The sequence below is a fragment of the Colossoma macropomum genome, unplaced genomic scaffold, assembly GCF_904425465.1.
Source record: "Colossoma macropomum unplaced genomic scaffold, Colossoma_macropomum, whole genome shotgun sequence".
Taxonomy (NCBI): Eukaryota; Metazoa; Chordata; class Actinopteri; order Characiformes; family Serrasalmidae; genus Colossoma; species Colossoma macropomum.
The window spans coordinates 60,674,956-60,702,386 of record NW_023494792.1 but is presented as its reverse complement, the minus strand read 5'-3'; the positions used below and the strand labels follow the sequence as shown (position 1 = coordinate 60,702,386).

General features: G+C 41.6%; 1 protein-coding gene across 6 annotated transcripts in view; it reads right to left on the bottom strand.

Annotated features, from left to right (window-relative positions):
• The window catches only part of sox5 (SRY-box transcription factor 5), a 412,851-nt gene that overhangs the window by 43,344 nt on the left and 342,076 nt on the right, over positions 1 to 27,431 (bottom strand). For all 6 annotated transcript variants that reach the window (XM_036577717.1, XM_036577716.1, XM_036577715.1 and 3 more), the window contains 2 exons: positions 16,774 to 16,900; positions 9,154 to 9,239 (listed from right to left, as the gene is read on the bottom strand). In XM_036577717.1, the coding sequence (XP_036433610.1) occupies positions 9,154 to 9,239; positions 16,774 to 16,900 (213 nt within the window). The remainder of the gene's footprint in view (positions 1 to 9,153; positions 9,240 to 16,773; positions 16,901 to 27,431) is intronic.

Sequence of the window (27,431 nt, the reverse complement as noted above, 5' to 3'; positions counted from 1 at the left end):
ATGCTTAGACGGTTGCGCCACTCGGGAGCCTTAGCTTTAAATTATTTTTAATTACCACGGGACCGGACAAAGTGTGGCCACACCTGGGCGTTGGCCCTCTCACTGGGAGATCATGAGCTCCATCCCCAGCGATGCCACAGCCACCCGTAACATCCAAAAATCAAGTTGGGACAAACCTGACCGAATGTGACATATCACTCTGAATTGCAGAACTACATAGTAATAAATCCTACTGTTGGATTTCATAGTATGAATGTTAACCTATATATATATATATATGTCCCAAAATGACTTGGAAAGACGTCTGGTTCCATTGACTTACATTAAAAGTATATACATTACAAAGTATATACATTAAAGGTATATAAATAACAAAGTATATACATAAGGTTTAATAACAAAATAAATACATAAGGTTTTGTTCTGACAGCAGTGATATATGAGAGCAGTGTGATGAGGAGGTGCCGTGGTTTTCTCGTGGTCGTGTGCTTGATTTCAGAGCGTTAATGTTACTGACACATGCCTTCACGGCCCCCCTACTCTGAGCCCCCTTCTTCTCCAGAGCCTGTTAGAGATGAGCCCACTGTCACTGCTGCCCGTCACTCTCCATATGTCGGGCTTTGCTGCGTCCGCAGGCAGCTGTCTGTTCCCTCGTCAATAATCCCCTGCTTTACTCTGATTAAAGCTCCCGCCTCCATCTCTCTCGCTCTATTGTCTAAACGAGGCCAGGCCCAAAGATACTGGCCGACTGGTCACCGCTGGCAATTGTGCCTCGCCTTCTTATTTCCCTTTGCTTTTCCCTTTGTATGTGTCTGACTGCAAGTTTCTGTGTGTTTTTTTGCTGTAAGCTCTGCGCCGCTCCGATTAGAACTCCGACACGAGCCTCGGTTCGACTGAAGACGCTGCCAAACAGAACAAACAAACACCCAGCCTGCGTCCACAACAACGGCAAGAAAGAGGAGCAATTAAAATCTATTATGAGGCAGGAGTTTGATGTCTTAATTATGTGTTAGAGCAGTGAGAGTGAGATGGGTACGTAAAGACAGGCGGGCCTGTGCGCCTCCGCTTTTTAACCAGGAATGGGCGTGGCTATTCAAATATATGGAGATCTGAACTCATTTTAATATCTGTACTTCGGAGTAAATATGCACTAAATTGTGTATTTATCATATTTTTCCAGCTTTAAAATGTGTTTCTGACTGAGTGCACTGAAAAAAGTTGCCTTGAATTTACTTCGAGTCAAATGTGTAGAGTTTTCAAAAGTTTGGGCGCCCCGGCTAAATTACTTGTGTCAAAGTAAGTGCACGTTTTAATGCAGAATTACCGTTTATTTGCTCAATTTAACATTTTGGGGAAAACATGAAACATAAAATGTGGCTTGTGCAAAAGTTTTGGAACAGATATTTTACATGATTTATTTTTTCCAGTGGGTTAAACACAGCAAAAAAGTCAAATTTTTGCACCAAAATTTGCTAAATAAATAAATATGCCATGTTTAATTTTCCTGTAGGTGATATGTTAATGTATATCAGGAAAATTAAACATGCCATTTTTATTTATTTATTTTGCAAATTTTAGTGCAAAATTTCTATTTATTTGCTGCGTTGATGTATATCAGTTCCACATTTCTGTACATCATTTCCACATGAATAAAATGCATTACATTAACAAAATTCTTGCTAAAAAGTAAGAAAAACGAAGGACAGCAATTGTGTTCACGTAATATATCTCATTCATATGAAACCAGTGTTCACATTTGAATCAACTAAATTCAAAGCATCACTTTCTGCAGGGAATGCTGGGACACAAGCAGCTGATATTGCGTTAATACAGAGCAATGCATGGAAATGTTTTATATACAGATGACAAATCAATTGCTTTTCATTTAAACATGTAAATATTTGGAAACACTAATATTATTGAATTTTATAGCCTTGGTTGAACATGTTTGAATATGTCTGTGTGGTGTGTCCAGCAGCTCCTGGGTGCGGTGTGTAAGCCTATTATGGTTTGGTGGAGATAGGGCCAGTCCCGCTGCATCGATCCAGCCCAGCTATCTGTCAGCTGTGTCAGTGACCTCAATGGACCAGGACGACGCCAGCAGATCACTATCGCTAGGAAGATTTTGCTCAAGAAAGCAATGCGCTTATCACTGAACGCACACACACACACACACACACACACACACACACACACTTTTTAATTCTCTCTCTCTTTCTCTCTTGCACATGTTAGGCCTCTACACACACACAATTTGTTTGCAGACAAAAAGACAAAATAAAAGTACTATGTACTATGGAAGAGTACATCCTAATAAAGTACTATGTACCATGTAAAAGTATATAATAATAAACTGCATGTTTTAGGTAAAAGTGCACGCTAACAAATTACCCAAACTAGAAATAGAACATGCAAATAAAGTACATGTACTATCTAAAACTATATGCAAATGAAGTGCCTATTCTATGTAAAACAATATGGTAGTAAACTACACATACTATGTAAAACTACAGGCATAGGTAGTTCCTGTTCAATGTAAGCTACATACCAGTAAAGTACATGCACTATGTAAAAGTACATGCAAATAAAGTACTTGTATTATCTTGAAGTACATGTTAATAAAAATAAAGTACCTGTACTATGTAAAACTCTACGCTACTGAAGTACATGTACTATATAGAAGTACATGCTAATAATGTAAATGTACTATGTAAAATTATATGCTAATAAAGTACATGAACTATGTAAAATACATGCTAATAAGGGTCCTGTACATTATTATATTATATAAATTATATGCTTATGAAGTACACGTAATGTGTAAAAGTACATGTTAATAAAGTACCCGTACTATGTAAAAATCTATGCTAATAAAATACATATGCAATGTAAAATACATGCTATTAAGGTGCCTGTACTATGTAAAACTATATGCTAATAAAGCATATGTGCCATGTAAAAGTACATGCTAATGAAGTTCCTGTACTGTGTGAAACTCTATGGTAACAAAGTACACATACTATGTAGAAGTATATGTACTATCTAAAACAAGGTGAGTGTACTGTGTAAAATACATACGTAAAAAGTACAAACAAAAGATATTCAGAAATGTCTCTCTCTCCTTTTCTTTCTCTCTCTGTCTCTCTCTCTCTCTCTCTCTCTCCTTCTCTTTCTCCCTCCTACAGTAATCCGGTGCAATATGGTCCAACATCTGCCTCCACATATGATGCCTGACCCCCGCTATTGACCCTATTTATACCCCTCCAATATGGCGGCTCACAAACTCGTTCTTTCTCCCTTCTCATCCTCCTCTTTCTTCCCTCCATCTTGCTGCTGCGTCTTTGCTGTCTGTCCTGTCACTGCCCCTCTCCCTCGGCCCCTCAGCCCCTCTGTATTGACGGTGAGGAGAGAGAGTGTCGGTGTGTGACCAGGTAAGTAAGTCAGTGAGCAGCTGCGTCTCCTGTTTGAGCCAATAAAGAACGGCGGTATTGATCGTGACTGTAATTCCCTTTAAGATAACAGGTCTTGCTCACCTCTAGCGAGTGCGGTCTTCTACGAAATTTGCAGGCGTATGCATTTCTTTCATGACTTCAACCGTGAACGTGACCAGCGCAGAGCCAGCGCGGCCAAAAACTTTCAGTAACACTTTCTATGAAGGTCACATTTGTAAGCATCTATAAACACATTTATAACATGTTATAATGTATTCATAATGCATTATAAACATGGTTATAAATATTTATAAAAAATGAATTACACTTTATAGCCATGTTTATTATACATTATGAATTGTTAATATAATGCATTATAAATAGTGTTAATAACATGTTATAATGTCAATGCCAAAGAAGTCAGTCCCAGCTTGGAGAGCGTAAAGTAAAGACAAATACCAAGCTAACGGTGGTGAACATTACCTTTCCCACATTGGGTAAAACACTGATGGCAGCTCTAGTTTAAACTCTGACATTTGAAGCCTGTAATGTGCTTTACTGTGAATGTTTTAGTGTTTCAGTAAATCCTTCAGTAAATACTTCAACCTGAAGCCTCACTCTGAACACTGGAGGAGGCTTTAGTACAGTACGCTTCACTTTACTTACAGCGGACAAATACGACTTATGAGCTCTTATAACTTGTTATGATCAGTACTTATAATGTATTATGTTAACAATTCATAATGCATAATAAACACGGCTATAATGAATAATGCATTTTTATAAATATTTATAGCTATGTTTACAATGTCTTATGCATGCATTATAACATGTTATGAATGCGTTTATAGATGCTTACAAAGGTGACACTCATAGAAAGTGTTACCAAACGTTCTTAGTCTAATCATGAATCATAAATCAATATAATCAGAAAAATCCTATGACGAGGCAGCTGTTTTTAAACTGTTTCTATGGGATCACAGAGAATAATCCACTCATATTTTTATGATTTTGATTGACATAACTGGCTGTGCCCTGTTCAGAGTTAAAACAGGAACAGTGATGGACCTTTAAATGATGTTTACTGTGATACTGTGATTTCTTTCTAAACAAAGTACTGAACGCTTTCTCAGAGTGGTTCAGAGTGGTTTGGAGTGAAACGCTCTGTTCTAGAGAAACTTACCGAGTCAGAACTGTTCACAGTGGTGGTGATAGGAACCAGACGTCCACCTCTAAAAGCTCCCTCACAGAAAGTTACTACATGAAATGTTTACAAATACTTTACATGATGCCTGAGAGTTTGTGTAATGTTTATCTGTTCATGGTGAAGGTGTGCTTGCAGGGCATTGTAAGGCAAAATAGTATCCAAAGAAAAAATATGTTTCAGACAATTTTACCAGTAAATTTTTACCAGTAAATTAACTAGAAAGCAAAACTTCATAACACACTTTAAGTTGGCCTGACAAAGCCAGCTAATAACCCTTAAATAATAAAGGCATCTGCAGAACACTGTAGATTGTTTATGTTAACTTAAGCGGGTAATGCAGTAATTCCAGATGGTCGCTAAGTTGCTAGGCTGTTGCTATATTATCCCCAGTGGTTTCTAAGGTGTTGCAAAGCCATTGCAAAGGCATTCCAGGTGTTTTTAAGGTGTTGCTAGGCTGTTGCTATGGTATCCCAGGAGATGTCTATGGTATTGCTATGGTGCTTTCATGGGCCATTGCTATGGTATCCTAGGTGGTTGCTAAGTTGTTGCTAGACTGTTGCAATAGTATCCCCAATGATTTCTAATGTGTTGCTAGGCCATTGCTATGTTATCCATGGTGGTTTCTAAGGTATTGGCATGGTGGTTTCACAGGCCATAGGTCAAAGGCTACGGTCTCCCAGGCGGTTGCTAAGGTGTTGTGAGGACATTGCTATAGAGTCCCAGGTGGTTGCTAAGGAGTTGCTATGCTGTCGCTATGCTATCCATGGTGGTTTCTAAGGTATTGCCATGGTGGTTTCATAGGCCATTGCTATGGTCTTACAGGTGGTTTCTAAGGTGTTATGAGGCCATTGCTATAGAGTCCCAGGTGGTTGCTATGGTGTTGCTATGCTGTTTCTATGCTATCCCAGGTGGTTTCTAAGGTGTTGCTAGGCCATTGCTATGGTATCCCAGGTGGTTTCTAAGGTGTTGCTAGGCCATTGCTATGGTATCCCAGGCGGTTTCTAAGGTGTTGTTAGGCCATTGCTATAGAATCCCTGGTAGTTGCTAAGGTGATGCTAGGCTGTTGCTCTACTATCCCAGATGGTTTCTAAGGTACTGTTATGGTGATTTCATAGGACATTGCCATGGTATCCCAGATGGTTTCTAAGATGTTGCTAGGCAATTGCTATAGTATTCCTGGTGGTTGTTAAGGTGCTGCTAGGCTGCTGCTACGCTATCCCAGTTAGTTGCTATATGTTGGTAGGCCATTGCTCTGGTGTCCCAGGTGGTTGCTAAGGTCTAGCTAGGCTTTTTTGTCTTTGTTATGGAAAAAAAAAAATGTGTTTAGACAAAAGCTGCATAAAAAACATTAGTCGAATCGGTTAAAAAAGTACAAGCAACTTATTCGAGTATAGGCTCTATGATCCTGCAAAGTTTCATGATTTTAGCACAAAAGCTGAAAAATTTTGACTGTGGAATAATAAAGGATGTAATCAGTAAAGTAATTCCAAGACAGTTTAAGAAAATTAATCAGTACTTTGTAATGGATTACTAGAGTAACTACCCCAATACTGGACAGGATAGAGGATCAGTGTCCAGTTCAGAGGTAAGTAAAAGCTGTTGACACAGGAGCACCGTCAGTGGGTGCAATAAGGGAAGTGCAACCCAGCCACGATTATTCAGCGTCTCGCTAAGACCGAAGATGCAGAGACGCTCCCAGAGGAAATCCAGTGTACTCAGACATCTGTATTTGGGTTATCCTGAGTAAATGATTTTCTTTGTGACAAAGCTTTAATCTGACTGTTTGTGTGTGCGCCTGTGTGTTTTCAGAGGGATTTGAGAACATGGCTCGAGAACAGTGCCGTTGTTTTTTCCCCCTTTTTTTCTGTTGATTTTTTTCCCCTTGTCGAAATCCAATTGCGTCCGACAAAGCCGTTCAATCAGGGATTTTTTTTTCCGAATCTTAACAGGAGAGAACATATGGAGGAGAGATATCGGCGTGATAAAACCGCCCAAGCAAAAAAAAACAAAACAAAAAAAAAGAAGCACGAGCTGAATCTGGCACTACTGTAATCACAGGGACAAGAGAGCGGCGAGCAGCCTACTGTACTGACAGAGCCGGGCTTAAACACACGCACTGCTGTCTACCATCGCTTGACCAGGAGGCTCAAAAACATCTCCTGCTAATACAATGACTGCTTGTGTGGGAACGTCCACTGCCTGGAAAAGCTGTAGGGACACTGTGGCTTCTTGTACGCTTGATATTTACAGTAACCTTTTAACCTCTAGGCTCATTACTCAGTGAATAATCTTAAAGGGCCAATAACAGGGAAAAATGTTGGTTTTTGTGATGTCAACATATAAAAAACAACATATTTACATATATCCACCTGTTCAGCCTATAGCAGCTTAGCCCCGCCCACTCACACTGAAGTTATAAGCAGTGTTTCAGCTTTTTGAACAAGCGTTCTTCAGATTGATGGAGAATGTGCTGTATACGTTTCTGTATAGAACCTTTTTGAAAACTGTTCTATATACTACCAAAAAGGGCTCTTCTATTGTACATTTTTAAGAAAGATGGTTCTTCAGGGGTTCTTTGGTAAAGAAAATGGTTCTACATAGAACCATGAACACTCAAAGAACCCTTTGCATGATTAAAGGGTTCTCTGCATTGTGAAATCGGTCTTCAGATCGATGGAGAGTGTGTTTTATTTGATTCTATATAGAACCCTATATAGCACCAAAAAGGTTCTTCTATTGTTACGATGTGAAGCCTGTAACAATAGAAGAACCTATATAGAACTCTTTTGTTTCTATTTTTTGTTTCTATTTTTTCTTCACTAAAGAACCCTTGAAGAATTTTTGAGAGTGTAAAGGAAATAGTTCTATATATCTCCATGAACACTTAAAGAACACTTTGCATGGAGTTCTTTGCAATGAGAAATGGTTCTTCAGTTTGATGGCAAATGTATTGTATATGGTTCTGTAGAGCATCACAAGGGGAATACAGAACCATTTTCTTTTCTAAAGAACGCTGAAGAAACATCATTTTTTTTTGACAGTGTACACTCTGTGTAGAACCATACACTGCACCCCTTTGAATATAGTTCTATCTAGCACCAAAAAGGGTTCTTCTATTGTTACAAGCCTGACATCGCAACCACAGCAGAACCCTTTTTGGTGCTATACAGAACCATTTTCAAGAATATATTGAAACATCTACAGCACATTCTCCATCAGTCTGAAGAACCATTTCAAAATGCAAAAACCCTTAATCATGCAAATGGTTCTTTGAGTGTTCATGGTTCTATACACAACCATTTTCTTTTCTAAAGAACCCTTGAAGAACCATCATTTGTACAGTTACACTGTTTGTACAGTGCAGTGTATTATAAGATACTACAAACTGATAAAGTGTGCTCAGTGTGCGTCCCCAAACTTTTGACCTGTCGCGGGCAGTGCAGAGTACATTTGGTCAGGCCGTGCCGGTCATCATGCGCACGTGAAACAGCCCTATTAAACCGGTTCTGCGCGTGCAGCTGTGTTTGGCTAATGGAGGCAGAGTGAGTGTGTCCTCGTGGCCTGGTTAATGCTGGTGACGGTGTGGGGGGGTGGGGGGGGGCAAGAAGGGGCTGCCGGTGGGCCCTGAGGCCCCTGAGGGCCCCGGGGTTAATGCATCTCAAACGGCCGCGCTCTTAACCTGAAGACCGCAGGCTGACCGCAGGCGGGGGACGCTAGCGTTAGCATGGGCTAAAGGCAAAGCTGCACACGGTGGCTTTAGAGACTCACACAAACACACACACACACATAAGCGTACAAGTACACACATGTGAGCACACACACACACACACACACACGCTGAGATGTGCAGCAGATGTGCACTGTTTTTTTCCTGCGACCGGGAGATTTATGGCACGCTAACAGAGCAAACAAGAACTTTCCTCCAGCCAGCAGCGCAGGGAGGGGAGGGGGGCGAGCGGGATAGACGGAACAAGGGAGAGAGAGAGAGACAGAGAGATTGCATGTTTACCACTGGTTGGACAGCAGAGCTCCATCATGTCTCTCTCTCTCTCTCTCTCTCTCTCGCTCTCTCTCTCCCGCCGGCCTCCACTCAGTCTAGCAGTGAAGGGCCGCAATGGGGCTCCATTCAGCCTCCCTGCATTATCTTCATCTTCTTTTTTTGTGTTTGCTTTCAGTTCAGAGCTCCTTCTGTATCCCCCCCCCCAACAACAAAAAAAGAGTTTCTATGGTTCCCCTCTTTCCTCTCGGAACAATATCATCGCCCCGGTGCCAGGCCCGCATTCTCCCTCTCCGGGGCTCAGCGCCACACAAAGACCTGGCGCTATGGCAACCCCAAGTTGGCATGATGCAAAGGAGCGAGGAGAACAGTGGGCATTGTTGGTCGCTGCTTCGGGACCTCCGGAAACAAAAGCCGAGGGAGTTTGAGAGGTTGGGAAAACGGGAGGCGTAAAGATGAGAACACACACACACACACACACACACACACACACACACACACACACACACAAATCTCACCTGGAGCTGAAGGGGTCCCAGGCCGGGCGTGGCGGCCGCAGCGGCTGCCATACTGGTGGGGATCAGCTGGAGGGGGTACGGGTCATCTGAGAGAAAACGAAAGGGGAAAAGGTTAGTGTCTCTCTCTCTCTCTCTCTAGCTGTGCATCTCTCTCTCTCTCTCTCTCTCTCTCTCTCTCTCTCTCTCTCCCTCTCTTACACTTGCTTGCACTACCTCACTCTTTCTCTCTGTCTTGCTCACTAATTGACTCTCTCTCTAGTTGTCACTCTCTTTCACTCCAGCTTTCTCTCTCTCTCTCTAGCTGTCTTCCTCTCTGTCTCTCACTCTATCTCTCTAGCTTTTTCTCTAGCTCTCTTTCTTTCTTGCTCTTTGTCTGTCTCTCTCTCCTCTCAATCTCTCTCCTCTCTATCTCTCTGTCTCTCTCTAGTACGGAGCCCTGCTGGTGACATCTTGTATAAATAAAAATAATGTGTGGCCACGCTATATTAACGTGTGGGAACGAGATCCTTTTGTGTGGCCATGAGTTAGTAAGGCATTGGAACGAGATAATAATTAAGTCGTGGCCACGACTTAGTAAGACGTGGGAATGAGATCCTAATGTGAGGCCATGATTTAGCAAGGCGTGGGAATGAGATCCTAATGAACGGCCATGATTTAGCAAGGCATGATCTCGTTCCCACACCTTACTACCTTGTGGCCATGACTAAATTAGCTCATTCCCACGCCTTACTAAGTTGTGGACATGCAAAAGGATCTCATTCCCACACGTTAATATGACGTGGCCATGACTTAGTAAGGCGTGGGAATGAGATAATTAAGTTGTGGCCACGCAAAAGGATCTAATTCCCACACGTTAATATGATGTGGGCACGACTTAGTAAGGCACAGGAATAAGATAAGTAATTTGTGGCCATGACTTAGTAAGGCATGGGAATGAGATCCTAATGCGTGGCCATGACTTAGCAAGGCATGATCTCGATTTCACACCGTACTAAGTTGTGGCCAAGCCATATTAACGCAAGAGAATGAGATCCTTTCGCGTGGCCATGACTTAGTAAGATGTGGAATCGAGATCATGCCTTGCTAAGTTGTGGCCATGTATTAGGATCTCATTCCCACGCATTATTTTTTTAATTTATATGAGGTCACCAGCAGGGCTCCGTACTCTAGCTTTCTCTCTTGCTGTCCGTCACTCTAGCTGTTTTTCTCTCTCTCTTTCTTTCTCACTCTATCTCTCTTTGTCTCTCTAGCTTTCTCCATCTCACTGACTCTCATCCCAGCTCTCTCTCTCTCCCTCTCTCTCTCTCTCTCTCCCTCTCTCAGAGGGATACAGAGAAGTCTGGATCTTAGTGGAAGTGACACAGCGACACATCTTTGGCACAGAAGCTCACGCCTCAACCTCACCTTGATCTCCTTCTACACTCTCCCGTCTACCTGTGACCATGACCTAATTCTCTTCCTCTCCTCTTCCATCCTTCCTGCTCTTCCTCACGCTCTTCTCTCCTCCCCTCTCATGCCCTCTCCACCCTTCTCTTTTACCTGAACCACAGACCCCCCCCCCACCATCCTCTCTCTCTCTCTCCCTCGTCCGCAAAGCCCTCCTTTGTGCTCTCTCCGGCGCTCTCTAATGAAAGCGCGATTGTGCGGCCGCGGCTCTAATACCCGCAGCACAATAGGGGCCAAAGGCGCGGGCGCTGATAAAGAGACGCCCGGTAATTAACGGGCAGACGTTGGCTCTCGCCTCTCGGCCCAGGCTCCGCCGAACGCCCTCCGAGCCTGCACTGATGAATCAGAGCTCCGGCCTGAATAGAAGGGCTTATTAGCGTCCACCTGCAGATAGGCTTTTTTGTAATTACACAGCCAGGGAGAAAGGTCAGTGCAGGAGGGGAGGGGAGGTTGTGCAGGGACAGAGCCTGCTCTTGGGAGTCCGAACATGTGTCCTTTGGGTGCTTTGAGGTGGTTTGAGTACAGGAATATTGTCAAGGGTTCGGTTATAGGTATCAATATGATTGATATGGAATCATATGATTGGAAACATAAGCGAAGGTCTTGATTTGAGGTCCTACACTGTCAAAAATGGATCTCGGCAAGCGAAACTATCTAAAATCTAGTCAGCATATCCAGTATTTATCATTGTGAGATTTTCTGTAAGCTTATTATAAGATTATTTAACTTATTTACAGACATTTCTGCTAGTTTTAAGTCAGTTTATCGGAAATATGCAAACAAACAAAATGGTCTGCCAAAAATATGAAATAATTTTACAAGATAAAATGACTTAAAACAAGTAAAAATGTATGCAAACGAGTTAAATAACCTTATAATAAGCTTACAACAATCTCTAAATGACAAATGTTGGATTTATGACTAGATTTGACATAATTTAACTTGCCAATGTACCATTGTTTTGCACTGCACTGGTCAAAAAAAGGACAAAAAACACCCTCTTTGTGAAATGACCATCCTTCCTGTCCATCCTTTACATGAGGAACTCTTAAAATCTCTATTATTGATATTTTCTTCCCATCTATATGCAAGATTTACACATTACGAGAGTTTTTCATGTCCAGTATGTGCACCTGGTTATCTGGCCAGTGTTTGGTTCAGCACACACAACCACGGTCAGGGTTGCCAGGTCCTCAGCTTTCCCACCAAATTGGGCTAGTTTGAAAATGCAGTCGTGAGAGAAAAACGCCTAAAATTGCTCCTTTTAAGCAAAACTTTGGGCTGGACCTGGCAACCCTTTTCATGGCCCACCATAATCTTCAGGGATTATCTTAACATTCAGAAGATAATATAATAATATAATAAGGCTCCATCTCCAGAATGAGGATTGCTGCAGTGCTGCTAATGTTACAGTGATGCGTGTTAACATCATGCCTGATATTGTAAATGTTGTTAGTAATCACTGTAGAGAGTTTTGTTTGGGGAATTAAATGCTGATTGCCAGTATAGTGAGATAAATCTACTTAATAAAATTACTTTAAACAAGTAAATAATGCCTAGAAATGAGGTATATAATCTTAAAATAAGCAAACAACCATCTCAAAACGGGAAATATTAGATACATCGACTTGATTTAAGATCATTTCACTTGACAAGACACCATTTTTTGCAGTGTGGACATGACGCTAGATTATTTATTGGTTCTTCTCAACTTGTTAGTTGCTTATTTGACATATAATTAGATAATTTTACTTAATAAAATTACTTAAAACAAGTAAAAACCGTCTAGAAATAAAGTAAAAATCTTAAATTAAGCTTACAACAATCTCAACAGGAGACATCTTGGATTTATTGACTATATTTAAGATTGTTTTACTTGATATTTTACATTTTTTGCAGTGCTGTGAGCAACACTGAGTAGCTCATGTCCTACAGTGTTTTAATGGCTACGTTAGAGAGCTGAGCAATTTGCCAGAAACCACAAAATAGCTCAGAGTCTGAAAGGGGATGTGGTTGACTGTGATGCTAACTGATGACAGCAGAGCTAGTAAAAGTGGTTTGACCTCCTAATATCTTCACATATACTAACGTCTTTATCTTTGGGGTCACTTTGACTTGGATTAGTCAATTCCAACCTGCAGAAAATGATTAGAATTAAAACTGGCGCCCAAGTTTGTGTGTCGGCTACGTTTCTTTGCAAAAACAACTATGTCAATCATTTATTTATAGACGTTAAACACTGAATGGGGTCAAAGATAATAGGAGCATTCATTCAAAACCGTTTTGCATGTATCTTCAAACACACATAAGACTCGTGAAAGAAGTTATACTTTCTGAAAGGCCCCCTGTTTGTTGGCTGAACCCACCAAATCTTTTTACAGCTTAACCGCTGGTCATGGGTGATTCATAAAAGTAGAGGCAGCAGAACGATGCATCATTTGGTTGGAAATGCCCGACGCAGAGATTCCTTTCAGCGTGTGACAGGAAGCATGTTTGTTTAATGGCAGACAGACAGGCTTTGAAAAAGATCAGAACGCTTTGACAGCCCTCGTCCTGCGTTTCTCAGAGAATCAGCACTTTTCAGATGTATTTCCGCCATGTGTGTGCGCTTAAAGAGACAGAAACACTTTATTTGAACCCTGATACAAAACAATGACATACCCAAATTCAACTAGATACAGTCTCGCCCTTTACCCAGATCAGCCAAGATGCACCAATGAAGCTAATGTAGCTAATAAAATCATTGCTTTTAAAGCAGCACTGTGTAATATTTCTGTTAAAACTGAAAGAAGCAGCAAAAAAGAGCACACTGAAATATGGTAAGCCTGAAATAACCATTTAAAACTCATAAATACCAGGACAAATTAGCCGAGAGTTTTTCGGACCGTGTTGTACATCTTTACGTATTAACGTCACACAAACAGACTCAAAAAAGAAGGTCCGGCTCGATGTTTAGGTCTCAAATGATCTCAAAATCAACATTATACTGACGAGGATGTGATGACAATATCAGACAATTCACTCACATCCTCAGAAGACGCTCCTTCACCAAGTTTAGACTGAGTTCTCTTCAAACACTCTTTCAATGCGGTTTGCAATTACACATTTCCACCAGAGAGGTCTCCAAATCCCCAAATCCTACATAGTGTTGCTTAAATGAAGGCGGCAACATTTAGTACTGTTACCACTTGCTGAGTTCCAGCACTGCTCAGATTCTCTCTATGACATTCAGCACTTTGCTGTTACTGCATTAAATTAAACCCAGAATCAGACCAAAAAACACAAAGTAGACTGAACTGTAGTGCAGGTAAACAGACGAATCTCGGCTTACAAGTCTAGCATCGTAACTTCAACTCATAGGCTTATCTTTTAGCTTGAAAAGAGTTTGCGAACAACGTGATAAATTCACTAAATTGTTTGCCAAGTTTAACTGCATGAAATTTACGCAAGAAGAATGCCTGAGCTTGTTTACTGGTGCTCTCGCTGTGTCAAATTCTATGTGGTACAGCTGCGATTTGTACCATCTACTAGGCGAAGCTGCATGGCGCAGGACGTCCGGGTAGCTTATGCACGTCCACATGCACAGCTAAATCATCACAAATTCCCTTTAAAAGACTTTGTTTGGCTAAGCAATACTATTCGATTGTTCACTAAACTCTGTCGCTTTAAAAGCGGACAGTCCAGTGGCCGTCTTCGCTGGCCCAGACTCCACAGTGTCTGTCTCTGAACTTTAGGAGAACTGGACGAAGCAGGACCCTGTCTCGGTAAGCTATAAACCAGACGCCCCTATCGCACCATCCAAAAAAACATTTTTTCCCATACAACTCTCCCTGTTAAAAAACAAGCCGGGCCTGCAGACCAGTAGAGAGCTCTCTGGACACGGTTCAAGGATGTATTCTGGGGAGATGATGTGTTTTTGCTCTCCACCACCACTCCCCCCCCTTCCTCCTTTCTCAGTCCCTAAATAAACAGAAGTATTCCAGCTATTTTATGTCTCTCCCGGGGACAGCTGTAACAAAAGAGCAAGAAAGAAGAGGGAAAAAAAAAGAAAAAGAAAGCAAACATGTTGCTCTTGGCTCGGAGAGGCTGCGTCTTTCGGCCGGGCTGCGGGTCCTCAGCGGTCCCGCTCTGGGGAAGACGGGTGGGAACCGGGGGTCCCCCCTCGGACCCGTCCCGTGCCGGAGGGACCTCGTCCTACCCCTGCCCCCCTCGCTTCAGTTTTGGTTTTAGCATCCCGGCGCTAAAAAGCACACGCGTAATTGAAAAAGTTGGGCAGTGTGCGACGGTGCGGCTAGCAGTAATTAAAACGAGGGGGGTGTTATGGAAGCGTGTGTGTAAGGGGGGGTGTAGACTTGTTTGGGAAACTGTGAAGTGCGGTGGGCGGAGCTGGAGCCGAGGACTAGGTCCCGTCTTGGGAGGGAGGTACGTATGTGTGTGCGGCGACGGAGGCGTGCGCTAGGCCGCCTGTGCGAGGCGTGTTTGGACGCGCGTCCTGGCGGCGGTTCGTGTTAATGTGTGGCAACCTGGGGCAGGTCACTCTCCACCCCCCTCCCCACCCCAGATCCCCCCACCCTCCATCCACGTTCGGCAGCCTCGCTGCTGGCAGCCGCCGCGCTCGCCTCTCGCGGTAAACAACACATTGCTTCACAGTTGGACTGCTACGGCCAAAAACGCAAACCCCCAGAGGAAGTTTTCTGCTTCTTTTTTTTTCCTATCCTTCCCTTACTCCTACTTTGGAGACACAAAAGCACGGAGACGCTCCGCACACACTGAGAGTCTGAGGCGTTTGGCTGATCTTGCTAAGGCAATAGACGGGAGCTTGCCGTCCAGGCCGAACAATCTGGTTTAGCCGATCTGGTTTCGGAGGCTCTGGTCCAGTGGTCACCAACCCTGCTCCTGAAACCTTCCTGCAGAGTCTAGGTCCAGCACAAATCTGCCACACCTGCTTCAGCTAATGAACGTCAGCCCTTGATTGGCTGGATCAGGTGCATTAGCGTTGGGTGAGAAAGGGGTCAGATATTGGACTTTGATTGGGACCAAACTCATAGAACGTAGCTCTCCAGGAGGAGGGCTGGTGATCAATGCTCCTGACGGAACTGTCTGAATGTCCTAACTTGGATGGGTAGCTGTTTTTGGAGAGCTGCAGATATGATGTAGCCTAGGTCAGTGGTTCCCACCCCTTGTCCTGATCCATGCTGGATCAGTTAGATCAGGTAACAACCACCAAAATATGGAGGTCAAGTGTACTTCAGGTCCAGAGGACCATTGATCTAGGTCAGGGCTGTTCAGTATTATCCACAAAGTGCCGGCAGGATTTCACTCCAGCCAAGCAGGACTATTTTAAAACTGTTTGAGAGGCCAACTGACGTGCTCAACTGACCACCTACACTCTTAAAATAGTTCTTCAAAGGGTTTTTTAGTAAAGACGATAGTTCAATTAGTTCTATATATATATAGAACCATGAACACTCAAAGAAACATTTGCATGGTCAAATGGTTCCTTAGATTGATGTTGTATATGTATAAGGTTCTATATCGACCCTTTTTGATAAGGATTCCACATAGCACCAAAAGGGTTGTGCTATTGTTGCAAACTTGATGTTACCAATAGCAGAACCCTTTTTGGTGCTATATAGAACCATTTACAACACATTCTACCATCTAAAGAACACTTCACCATGCACAGAACCATTTAAGCATGCAAAAAATGATTTACAGGCAAGTTTAATTGTCTTAAATCTAGTCAATAAATCTAAAATTCCCCATCTTACGATTGTTATAAGCTTATAATTATATTATTCAACTTATTTATAGACAATTTTACTTGTTTTAGGTAGTTTTATTAAGTAAAATTATCTCACTATATTGGCAGATAATTTTGCTTAAGAAATGTGTTTGAAACCAGCAAAATTATCCAGCAGATTTATTTAATAAAATTGCCTAAAACAAGTAAAAACATCTGAGAATAAGTTTTACAGTCTTATAATGTATATCCAACCATCTCAAATTGAGAAATATTAGATATTTAGACTAGATTTAAGATGATTTTCTTGTTAAGATACCAGTGTTTGCAGTGTAGAACCACTGTCTTTACTAAAGGACCATCTTTTTATGAGTGCAGGTGGTCCGACAGGTTTGGGAGGTTGAGGAAGATGCAGTATGGTGGACACTCACTGCAGCCTGGTTTGTAGTTGAAGCCTGGAGGCAAGAGGAATCCCTGCTGGGCAGCGGCTGCTGCCAAGGTCCTCTGATCCGGAGGAAAGACGGGGATCATCAGTGGAGGCAGCTGACCCTGGACCTGCTGGAAGGAGAGAGAAAGAGAGAGATCTCGGTATGTTGGCCAAGAAAGTACTTTTATACTGATGGAGAAGCTTAAGAGTGTCCAGGGCTGGTCCTGGAGCGCTGCAGCACAGTGTAGTGATTCGACTGCTCATATTTAACCCGGTAAAGGTATTAGGAAGGGGTCTTTGGCGCAATGCCATAGAGCAGGGGTCTCCAAAGGTGCCAGTGTGGTTCAGGTTTTAATTCCAAGCAGGACTACCTCACTAACCTATTCTTAGAGTCCAAAGATAACGTGGATGGGCTTCTGCTTTCATGGAGTGATAATCTACAGCCACACTGATGACCAATCAACCAAGACTGATGACCCCTGCTGTAGAGGAACCACTTTTGACACCCTAAAGAACCTTCCAATGGATGCTTCTTTAAAGAACTCGTTTTTGTAAGTAAGAAAAACAAGTATCTCCAAAATAGTAACTTTACAGGAGAGGGCAAAAACGTTCTTTGTTTTCAATGTAAGTCAATGGAAAGAGGTTTTATTCTAAGCAATTTTGGAGCATTTCTATTGGTCCAATCTTAATGAAATTTTCAGACAAGATAAAGGACAGCTGCTGAGCTCAAATGATGCAGAGAAGTAAAAATCGCAAAAAATGCAGATATGTGTTTTTCATTGGACAGCGACGATATGCAAGAATCAAGAACCTTTTTTTGAAGTTTAAAGAACGTCCACGTAAGGTAAAGTAAAGGTTCTATGGCAATTTTTCCTACAGTGCAAATAACTATTTAGGAACACTTATTTTAGGAGTGTGGTAACCAAGTGCTGAGTTAAAAGCCAAAATATTGCAGACCAGACAAACTTTCTCTCGCACACATCCATCCACCACCAATGGGAATTTTTAAAAGTGCATCAAAAGACGTGAATGGAAAAGGCAGAAATTCAAAAAATGCCAAAATATCATAACTTTTTATGCTTCAGGTGGAAAAGTTGGCTTATACACTACTGCTTAAAAGCCTGGGGTCACTTGTCATCAATTGTTATTCAGTAAAACTGAACAAACAATGCAAACAGTGGAATTTTGTCAAGTGAAATTGTCTTAATTCTAGTCGAAATATGTAATATTTCCCATTATGGGATGGTTGTGCACTTATTATAAGATTATTTAGCTTATTTCTAGATGTTTTTAACTTCTTTTAGGTCATTTTATTAAGTAAAATTCTCTCACTGTACTGACAGATAATTTTGCTGGTTTCAAACACATTTATTAAAACAAGCACAATTATCTTAAATGAAACTTACAACAATCTCAACAGGAGAAATGTTAGATTTATTGACTATAATATAATTTTACTTAACAAGATGCTATTTTTTGCAGTGAAATGCTACAAACTAGACAGTAAAACTTAAACCAACACTGTATTCACAGTTTACAGGTAAAAATAATGGAAGTGTTATTAAATAATAAGCTATAATTTTCTGTTTACTGGATTTTGTTGTCACAAACTAAACAGTAAAACGTAAACCAGAATTTTTTTTTTTTACAGTTTATAGTATTTGGGAAAACATGGAATTAAAAAACAATAAAAAAATTGAAGTGTTACTAAATAATAAGCTATATTTTTCTGTTTACTGGAATTTGTTGTCACAAAAATACTCTGAATGGCTGTTAAATTAGCCAGATTTGTTTATCAAATATGAGGCTTTGTGGGTGTCAGTTTCTTTATAAGTTCATTCTAGAAAGTAGTTTAACCACAGAATCGTCAAAGAATTTGGTTTTATATGAATGAAATCTGTGACCTCAAACTCTGAGCGGTAGTTTAGATGAAGGTCAAATGCTGAACACAGATGTTTTGAATAGGTAACGGCACAGTGGCAACAAAAGTCGTGTGTTTTTGCTCCATCAGATGAAAACAAACATAATAGCAGATGAAAATCATGACCGCTACGTCTGGACAGGGGTTCATCAAGCAATGGCGAAGCAGGACAGCGACCTCAGTGCACATTAAATGGGCCACTGTCCGCTCAGCACCTCTGAACCGTTAGGGTTACAGTGATGTACAGCTGACAGAGGGCTGCAAAACCTGCTCTCTTAAAGGTTCATAAACATACAGTGAGCGAGACTCTCGACTCGCACTAGTGATGTTATCTTCACGCAAAACAGTCTTTGACACATTCGCGTTTTCTTTTACCAACTTCTGCCTCAAACTTGCGACCGGAGGACGGAGCCGAGCGCCTGTCACCTCACGTCACGGCGAACGTCTCCCACAAAACTCCTGTAACATCTGGCCCTCGCTTCAGCCGAGAACACCTCGCCTCGGCAAGGCGCCACGCCACTTCACAAGGTTTCCAGGATTAAAAAAAGAGAGAAGGAGAGAGACAGAGAAGAGACGCACCAAAAAAAACAAAAAAAAAAAACTGAAGCCAGTGACTTTGGCAAGGAGAGAGTCTGAAGCGCACGGGCGCAGGGAAGGAGAGGACAGATGGTTCTGCTGACGAGAGCACTGCCAGCCAAACACAAAGCCTCCAGAAGTGACATTAGTGACTGCACCAACGCAAACGCTCAGACACAGCCGCGGAGGTGAGGAGAGAGAGAGAGAGAGAGAGAGAGAGAGAGAGAGAGAGAGAGAGAGAGAGCAGCAGGGCTGCATTCAACGCATCCACAACATAAACCAGCCTGAATCAGATCTGAGGAGCTGAAATCCTCTCGGGTCCAAAATGAAGTTTTTCTTGCATTATTTAATTTCCGTAAGTCACTAAAATAGACAGGTGTAAATGTGCAGATTCTACTTTATCACAGGAGGAGATACTTCATCATTTGAATCTGGTGAAACACTGTTTGTTTGTTTGATTTTGTCACTGTTTCTATGCATATCGTCACTGTCGTTTTCCATTTTATGCAATATGAAAGTGCCAGCTGCTCTTTACAACGTGTCACAAGTTGATGAGAAATGGACCAACAGAAATGATCCAAAATGTATTCAAATTTTAATCTACATCAAAGTTACGAGCAAATTTTCTCCTGTGAAGTTACTTTTTTAGATGTACAAGGTTTTGTTTCGACAACCACGATATGTAATTGCGCGTTATGGCTGTTGTGAAAAACTCACATCTCTAAAACTTTGCAGGAGAGAAATAAAAATATTGTATATATGCATATATAATACATACGTACATATATATAGCGCATACACAACATAAACCAGCCTGAATTAGATCTGAGGAGCTGAAATCCTCTCGGGTCCAAAATGAAGTTTTTGTATGTGATTTGTTCCCTAACTATGTATATCATCACTGTCATTTTCGTTCATTTTATGTAATATGAAAATGCCAACTTTCCTATATAATATGTCAAAATGGACCAACAGAAAGGCTCCAAAATGAAATAGAATTTTTATTACATTAACGTACAAAGATAAAAACCTTTTTTTCTCCTGCAAAGTTACTTTTTTAGATATACAAGGTTTTGTTTAGTCAACACCGATAGGCAATTGTGTATTATGGCTGAATATTAAACATCACATCTCTAAAACTTTACAGGAGAGGATTATTATTAAATTAAATTAAATTAAATCATTATTAAATTATCTTAACGTACATTAATTAATTAAGCCGTTTTGGTCCATTTCTATTGTTCCCATCATCACACAATACGACAATGTAAACAGCAGCCGTCTTGTTAAAAATAATTAGATATTTTCATATGATACAGCTGTATACAGAGGTTTGTGCACCCCTCGCTAACATACATGTTGATTTTACAAGCGTCCTCTGCACTTTTGAATGGACCATTTTTAACCTCTTAAATGGCCAGGACCCATAAATACATGTTGATTTTCAAAGCGACATGTCTTCTGCACATTTTAGAGGACAATTTCTGTTTTTTTTTTTCTGAATTTAACATATTTAACATAAAATGTGACCTGGGCAAAAGTTTTAGCACCCTTTATGTTTTACGTTTGATTTTTTCCAATAAGTTGACTAAAAATATACAGAAACTGTGCACTAAAATGTCATATTTAACCCCTTAAATAGCCGGGATCCACTATAACCTAAGAACAGCTCAGCCAGTTTGCACTGAAGTCCCTGTAGTTGCGTAATAATAAACCTTAGTATGTAATAAGCCTGATGTTAAGTTTGTTCCCAGTTGAAGGAACTTAGGAAATCAGCGAAACATGTAGTTTGACTGGGGAGTGTTCGAGCTTTTGCATACTACTGTGTACATATACAACAATTATGCAATGTAAATTGTAAACAACAATGGGAACTAAATGATAGAGAAGATGAGGAGCCACTGGCGCACAATCTGTTCAGTGTATAACATTTGGTTTTGTTCTGGTGACTGTTTGAGTGGTTAAGGCATACGAATGAGTCTCTCTCTCCCTCTCTCTCTCTCTCTCTCTCTGCTGTACTCCTTCAGTCCCAGCAGCGCTCGTCTTCTCACCACACCATAATTACTCCTCTATTTGGGTGAACCGCAAAAACGGCGGGGACTCCCACTCGCAGATCAGACGCTCGCGGCGTTCCGACGGGCCCCCTGCGGCCACGAATCACAAACGCCGCGCTACTGCTCTGTCTTTCAGCCCCGTAATTGGACATATGCTCCTCTGCTGCCGCCTGCATCTCCACATCGGCTCTGTGGCCGCGCTAGCGCAGGCTCGCTCTCTCCGGAGGCTTCCTCTCTCTCTCTCTCTGTCTCTCTCTCTCTCTCTCTCTCACATACACATATGTAGGTTAGCCTTTGGGAGCAGGTAGAATTAGAGGCTCGTCAGCCTGTTCAAAAAAGCAGCCTGGGGGGAGTTTAAACACATTCTGATATTAAACACATACAAAGTGACTACAGAAGAGACTGTTGCTCAGCCAGAGCTGAGAGAGCAGTGATGGATCAGCCCATTCAAAATGAGACACAAGCAGAACTGCCACCTGCCTTCACTGCATCTGTAAAGAGTGACTTTATGTCACTTTATCATATAAAGATGTCTGTTATGCTCCATATGTGAGATCTGCACACCACTGTGCCTTAACTGTATAGAGTCTGGCCTCATCGCCTGACCACCTCATCTCCAGACCACCTCACCTGATGACCACCTCATCTCCTGACCACCTCACCTGATGACCACCACATCTCCAGACCACCTCACCTCCAGACCACCTTATCTGAAAACTACCTCATCTCCAGACCACCTCACCTGATGACCACCTCATCTCCTGACCACCTCACCTGATGACCACCTCATCTCCAGACCACCTCATCTCCAGACCACCTTATCTGATAACTACCTCATCTCCAGACCACCTCACCTGATGACCATCTCACCTGATGACCACACCATCCCCTGACCACCTCCTCTCCAGACAACCTCACCTGATGACCACCTCACCTGATGACCACCTCATCTCCTGACCACCTCACCTGATGACCACCTCATCTCCAGACCACCTTATCTGATAACTACCTCATCTCCAGACCACCTCACCTGATGACCATGCCATCTCCTGACCACCTCACCTGATGACCACCTCATCTCCAGACCATCTCAACTGATGACCACCTCACCTGATGACCACTGTGCAAAGAACCAACTAAGCATGAAATCGTTCTATGTAGAGCTCATGGTTCTCACAAGAACTATTGTCTTTACTAAAGAACCCTTGAAGAACCTAAAAAAAGATTATATTTAACTTTTTTCACCCTGATTTTGTATTATTACATTTTGTTTTGTATTTTAGGCATAAAAAATTGCCAGAATGCCCACAAAATAAACAAACCTCAGACCCCCCCATCCCTCCATGCACACCCCTCCATGCACACCCCTCCATGCACACCCCGTGCTATAGTTTGTAATGTCTCCAGGTTTGCGAGGCCTCTAATTCGTTACTACTAGCACTGCTGAAACAAAGAGTGCAGGAAATGAGGTCGAGGCTCTGAGGATCCGAGGGGACTCCAGTAAGCCGCTAATAGTTTAGTGAGAACCGCTGCAACAGCTGCTGTATGATGAACTGAGGGTAGTGGGCACGACTCTCTCTCTCTCTCTCTCTCTCTCTCACATGAGGAGGCTTTATAATGTGGTCAGACAGTGAATTTGTTTTCCTGTGGTTACATCCTTCCGCCGCTGTCATGGCCTTTCTGTCTGTTTCTCATTCCGACCGTTTAGCCTCTGCCTCTTGAATCCAGCAGAACATTCCAGAAGACTGCGGAGAACACAACCAGCGCTGGCTAGAGGCTCCATTAAACCCGGCTAATCCTGCCCTTCAACAGCTGGCTATTGCATTCCATAATGCCTCTCTCTCTCTTCCTCCCTCTCTCTCTTTCACTGTCTCTCTCTCTCACTCACTGACTCACATACAGAAGGAATCCCTGTTGAAAGGTTCAGTTCTAAGCCATGAAGTGAAGTCGCTCTGCTGCCAAGACCCGAAATGAGAAAACAAGTGAGGCTGTCAAAATGGCAAAAAAAGTAAAAGATCTCGTCCCTCCTTAACGCTAACACTGAGAAACACTTATTTCTCATGGCTCTTATGAGAGGAACAGGGCTGTTTCTGAACGTTTAGGGAAACGTAGCCACCCCAGTCTTATTACTTTGTATTGATTGAAAAAGTAACATTAATTCTTCGTTAATTTTCATCTGGAAAAAGTTCAATACACGCTAATATAAACACAATATATTCTAGCTAGTTAGCCACAAACCTCTGAACGTCCTTTAGCCTCATTTGAACGTCAGCCTACAAACGCCTGAACATTAGATCTGAACGAAGATATCTAATTGCAATTTTTCTGCACAATATTGTGAAGTTTAAATGACCCATATAGTGGAAAACTATAGAAACTATAGAAAACAGTTCATACATGGACATTCCATAAATGGAAGAAGTCCGTTTTTCACTGTTTTTGTGACGTACTTTTACATATATCCATCTGTTCAGCCTATAGCTTTTCAGCCCCGCCCACAAATGCTGAAGTTATAAAGAGTGTTTCAGTCCAGACTGCTTTTTAAACGAGGCACAATATAGAGCAGCCTATCAGAACAGAGCTCATTTACATACATCACTAACGAAAGGTACAGTAACAAAAACAGCCTGTTCAATTCTAAAGGATAAACAGAGGCTGGAAAATGGTCATGAATAAATTACGCCAAAATCAGATGACCATCATAAAAAATAAATACAAGGAAAATGTAGTGCCCTTTAAAAGTGATTATTTTTTTATCAATGAAAGCTGCACTAGGTACGATTTGGGGATTTGGAGACCTCTCTGGCAAAAATGTGTAATTGCATGCAACGTTTTTAAGAACACTTCGCTCTAAATTGCATTTGTGTTAATTTTTTGAGTCTCTGCAAGTGACATTAATACGTAAAGAAAAACTCCCGACACCTCTGACTTTTAAATGATTATTTCAGGCTTTACAGAGCGACGCGCAGCAGCGCACACTCACCATATTTTGGACTATATTTATTCTCCTGACTCAGTAATATTGCTTCTTTGTATTATGACACAAATCTTACACAGTGCAGCTCCAGGGGCCGAATTCACGGAAGTGTCTTAAGAAAGAAAATCTTCTTAAATGTGTGTTTTTACTTCATTTCATTGTTTAGAAAAAAGTTATGAAAAAACGTGATTCTCCAAATAACTAGGAATTCTCTTATTTTCTTTTCTTTACTATTTTCTTAAGAATAATTCCAAGAACAAATGATATTTATGGAAATATAATGTTCTTAAATGTTTTCTTAACCTTACGTTAGACTCACTCCTGTCTTAGGCTGTAAGACTCGACCTGGTGAGCGTCTAATTTGTCAATTTATCTACTCCTGTCAATCCTCGTCTCTCGCTTCCCACCGTCACCCCACAAATATTGTATTTTCTAAAGAGGATATTTTTCCTGTTGGCTGTTTCTTCCACCATCACCTTTAGTTCTTGTTTTCAATTTTTTTTAAATACTTGATTTGATGTTTTTCCTTCATTTCCTTCATTTCCTCTGAGCAGATTAAACTGAATAACGGAAATAATAATTAATACCAATTGAAAATGTATCTTGCGCCAATTATGGTACGGGATACAATGCGACGTAGCCGACATGAGAAATCAATGACGATTTTCTTAAGAAAATCTTAAGAAAATAATTAAGATTATCTGAAGAGAATATTTGAGAATTTCTTTTCTTTTTTTTTTGCACTTAAGAACATTCTTATGAACTTCTTAGTGTTTATCTTAAGAACCTTCTCAAGTTTCTTCTTAAGAAAGTTTTCATGAATTCGGCTCTAGGTCTTTTTTTTTTAACCAAGAATACCAGCACATCAATAGCTCTGCATTATTAGCTCAAATTTTCATAAATAAAACTTACAGCAACATTAAATACCGTAGAATAAAATTACAATTCCAGCTCTTACAATTTAAAAGTTGCACTTTTTCACATGATGATATAAAAATGATATAAAACCATTCAGACCTACTAAATAACGACTGACAATGCACATTACACACTCGTGAGGCCCCCTGGTGGCTTGGGGGACCTAAGCAACTGCAAACAGGACTGGCACATTTACAAAAATGACATTTATGAACATTTTTGATTGTTACTTACATCTCATGGACGATGTTTCCTTCAGTAAAAGCTGTTACCGGGCAGACTGAGCTGATCTGATAAAGACACTAAACTCACAAACTCATATGTAAATAGAAACGTGATCTAACAGCCCGCTGCAGCGCATTCGGCTCTCTGATGTAAACGTAAAGATAACGCAAACGCAACCTTCAGCAAACTTTTTAAACGAAAAAAATGAAGGCCACAAAATGCAGACGTTGCCTCTGCAAGCCTTTTAATCAAGACACCACTCTTTAAAGAAGAAGAAAGGAAGAATAGAAAAGAACGGCGAAGAAAAAGACGCAGCTCAGAAGACGACATGAGAGAAGAACTTTTTTTCTTCCCCCAAGACTTTCATAATCGAGAGAGAGAGAGAGAGAGACAGAGAGAGAGACAGAGAGAGAGAGAGAGCGAAAAAAAAAAAAATATTTAAAGAAATAAACGGAAGGAAAAGTGGAAAGTTGGCAGCAAACTGACTCCGAGTCTCTCGCCAGGCGGCACAGCTTGAACTTAAAGCTTTTTGAACATAATGAAGATGTGCCGATAATTAACATATGTAGTGTGAACAGGTTTGCTGGCAGAGGAGAGAGAAAAAACTCCAAGGTAAAGTTATTATTAGGGAGTAATTAGCTCTGTGAAGTAAATGAGTGGAACAATAGCTGCCAGCATTGACAATATGGCGCACATCTGAGAGAGTGGAGAAGTAGCGGCGGCGGAGAGAGTGGGTCCCACAGCTAAAATCTGTTTCCAGCCATATGCTCCGGCAATTAAAGCCGGGCCTCCGTGACCCGCCGCTGAAGAGGGGACACGTAGCCGTACAACCAGTAATTAATTTGTGCTGGATAGTGGCAGACTCGTGGGCTGCTACTTCGTGTAAGCTTGCCTCTCGTGAGCGCAGGCCGACAGCTTTAACAGTTAGCCAGCTACGGGTAGCCACTGTGGCTACATAAACCATGTTCCTACAGACACAGACTCTGTTTTTCCCAGTCAGTGAGCATATATTGGTCCGTTGGCTTGACAAGGCTGGCTCCCTGCTGACTGTTTGCCACTGCTGGTCCACCCTCGGACCACCCAGATTAGTATCCTAACTAGTTTTTAATCTCCTCAAACAGATTTTAAATGCACAGAGACTTTTATTTTAGAAAATAAACTAAGACAAATATTTTAAACAACTGAGAGAGACAAAAAATAATAACTAGGCCTGATTTTATAGAAAATGTTGTTGCTGTCACGGTCCTAGATTAAAATTATTCACTAAACTAATTTACAAGGTATAACTAAAGAAAGGAAGGAAGGAAAAATGACTAAATTGGACTGTGAGTGGAAAATAAGTGATGATAAGTTGTCTAATACTCTGCTTAAACACCGGTGGGCCACGCAGAAAATGCTGAGCGAACCCAGTGGACCGTCAGCTTTGCCATCAATGGGCCAACAGTGGTCCACTGTCCTTTTGCTATCAGGGTTTCTTTAGCAGGCTGCGTTAGTTTGCTGCTCCCAAGAACAGCCCACTAGCTTTAATGGCCAGCCTGTTACAGCTATGCATATTCCATAGCTACATAAACCATGTTGTCACACGTTTTTCTTTCGAGGTGGATTCAAAGGCTGCTGCTTCATGTTAGTATGCTGCTCGAGCACAGGCCGCTAGCTTTAACGGTTAGCCAGCTACGGCTAGCCACTGTGGCTACATAGTAGTGGCTACATAAACCACATTCCTACGTATTCCGGGGCTACATAAACCATGTTGCCACAGACTTTGACTCCCCTTTTTCTTTAGTGGTGGCCACTTCATGATAACATGCTGCTTGTGAGCATAGGCTGTTAGCTTTGACAGCTAGCCTGCTTTCACTGCATGTTCCATGGCTACATAAACAACCTCGCTGAAAAAACCCATAGAAACTATTAAGTGTTTCTGTTGCTTCCTGATGATTTTGTAATGTATGTTGGCTTCACCGATGGGTCGAAATCACAGCGTAAAGGATCCT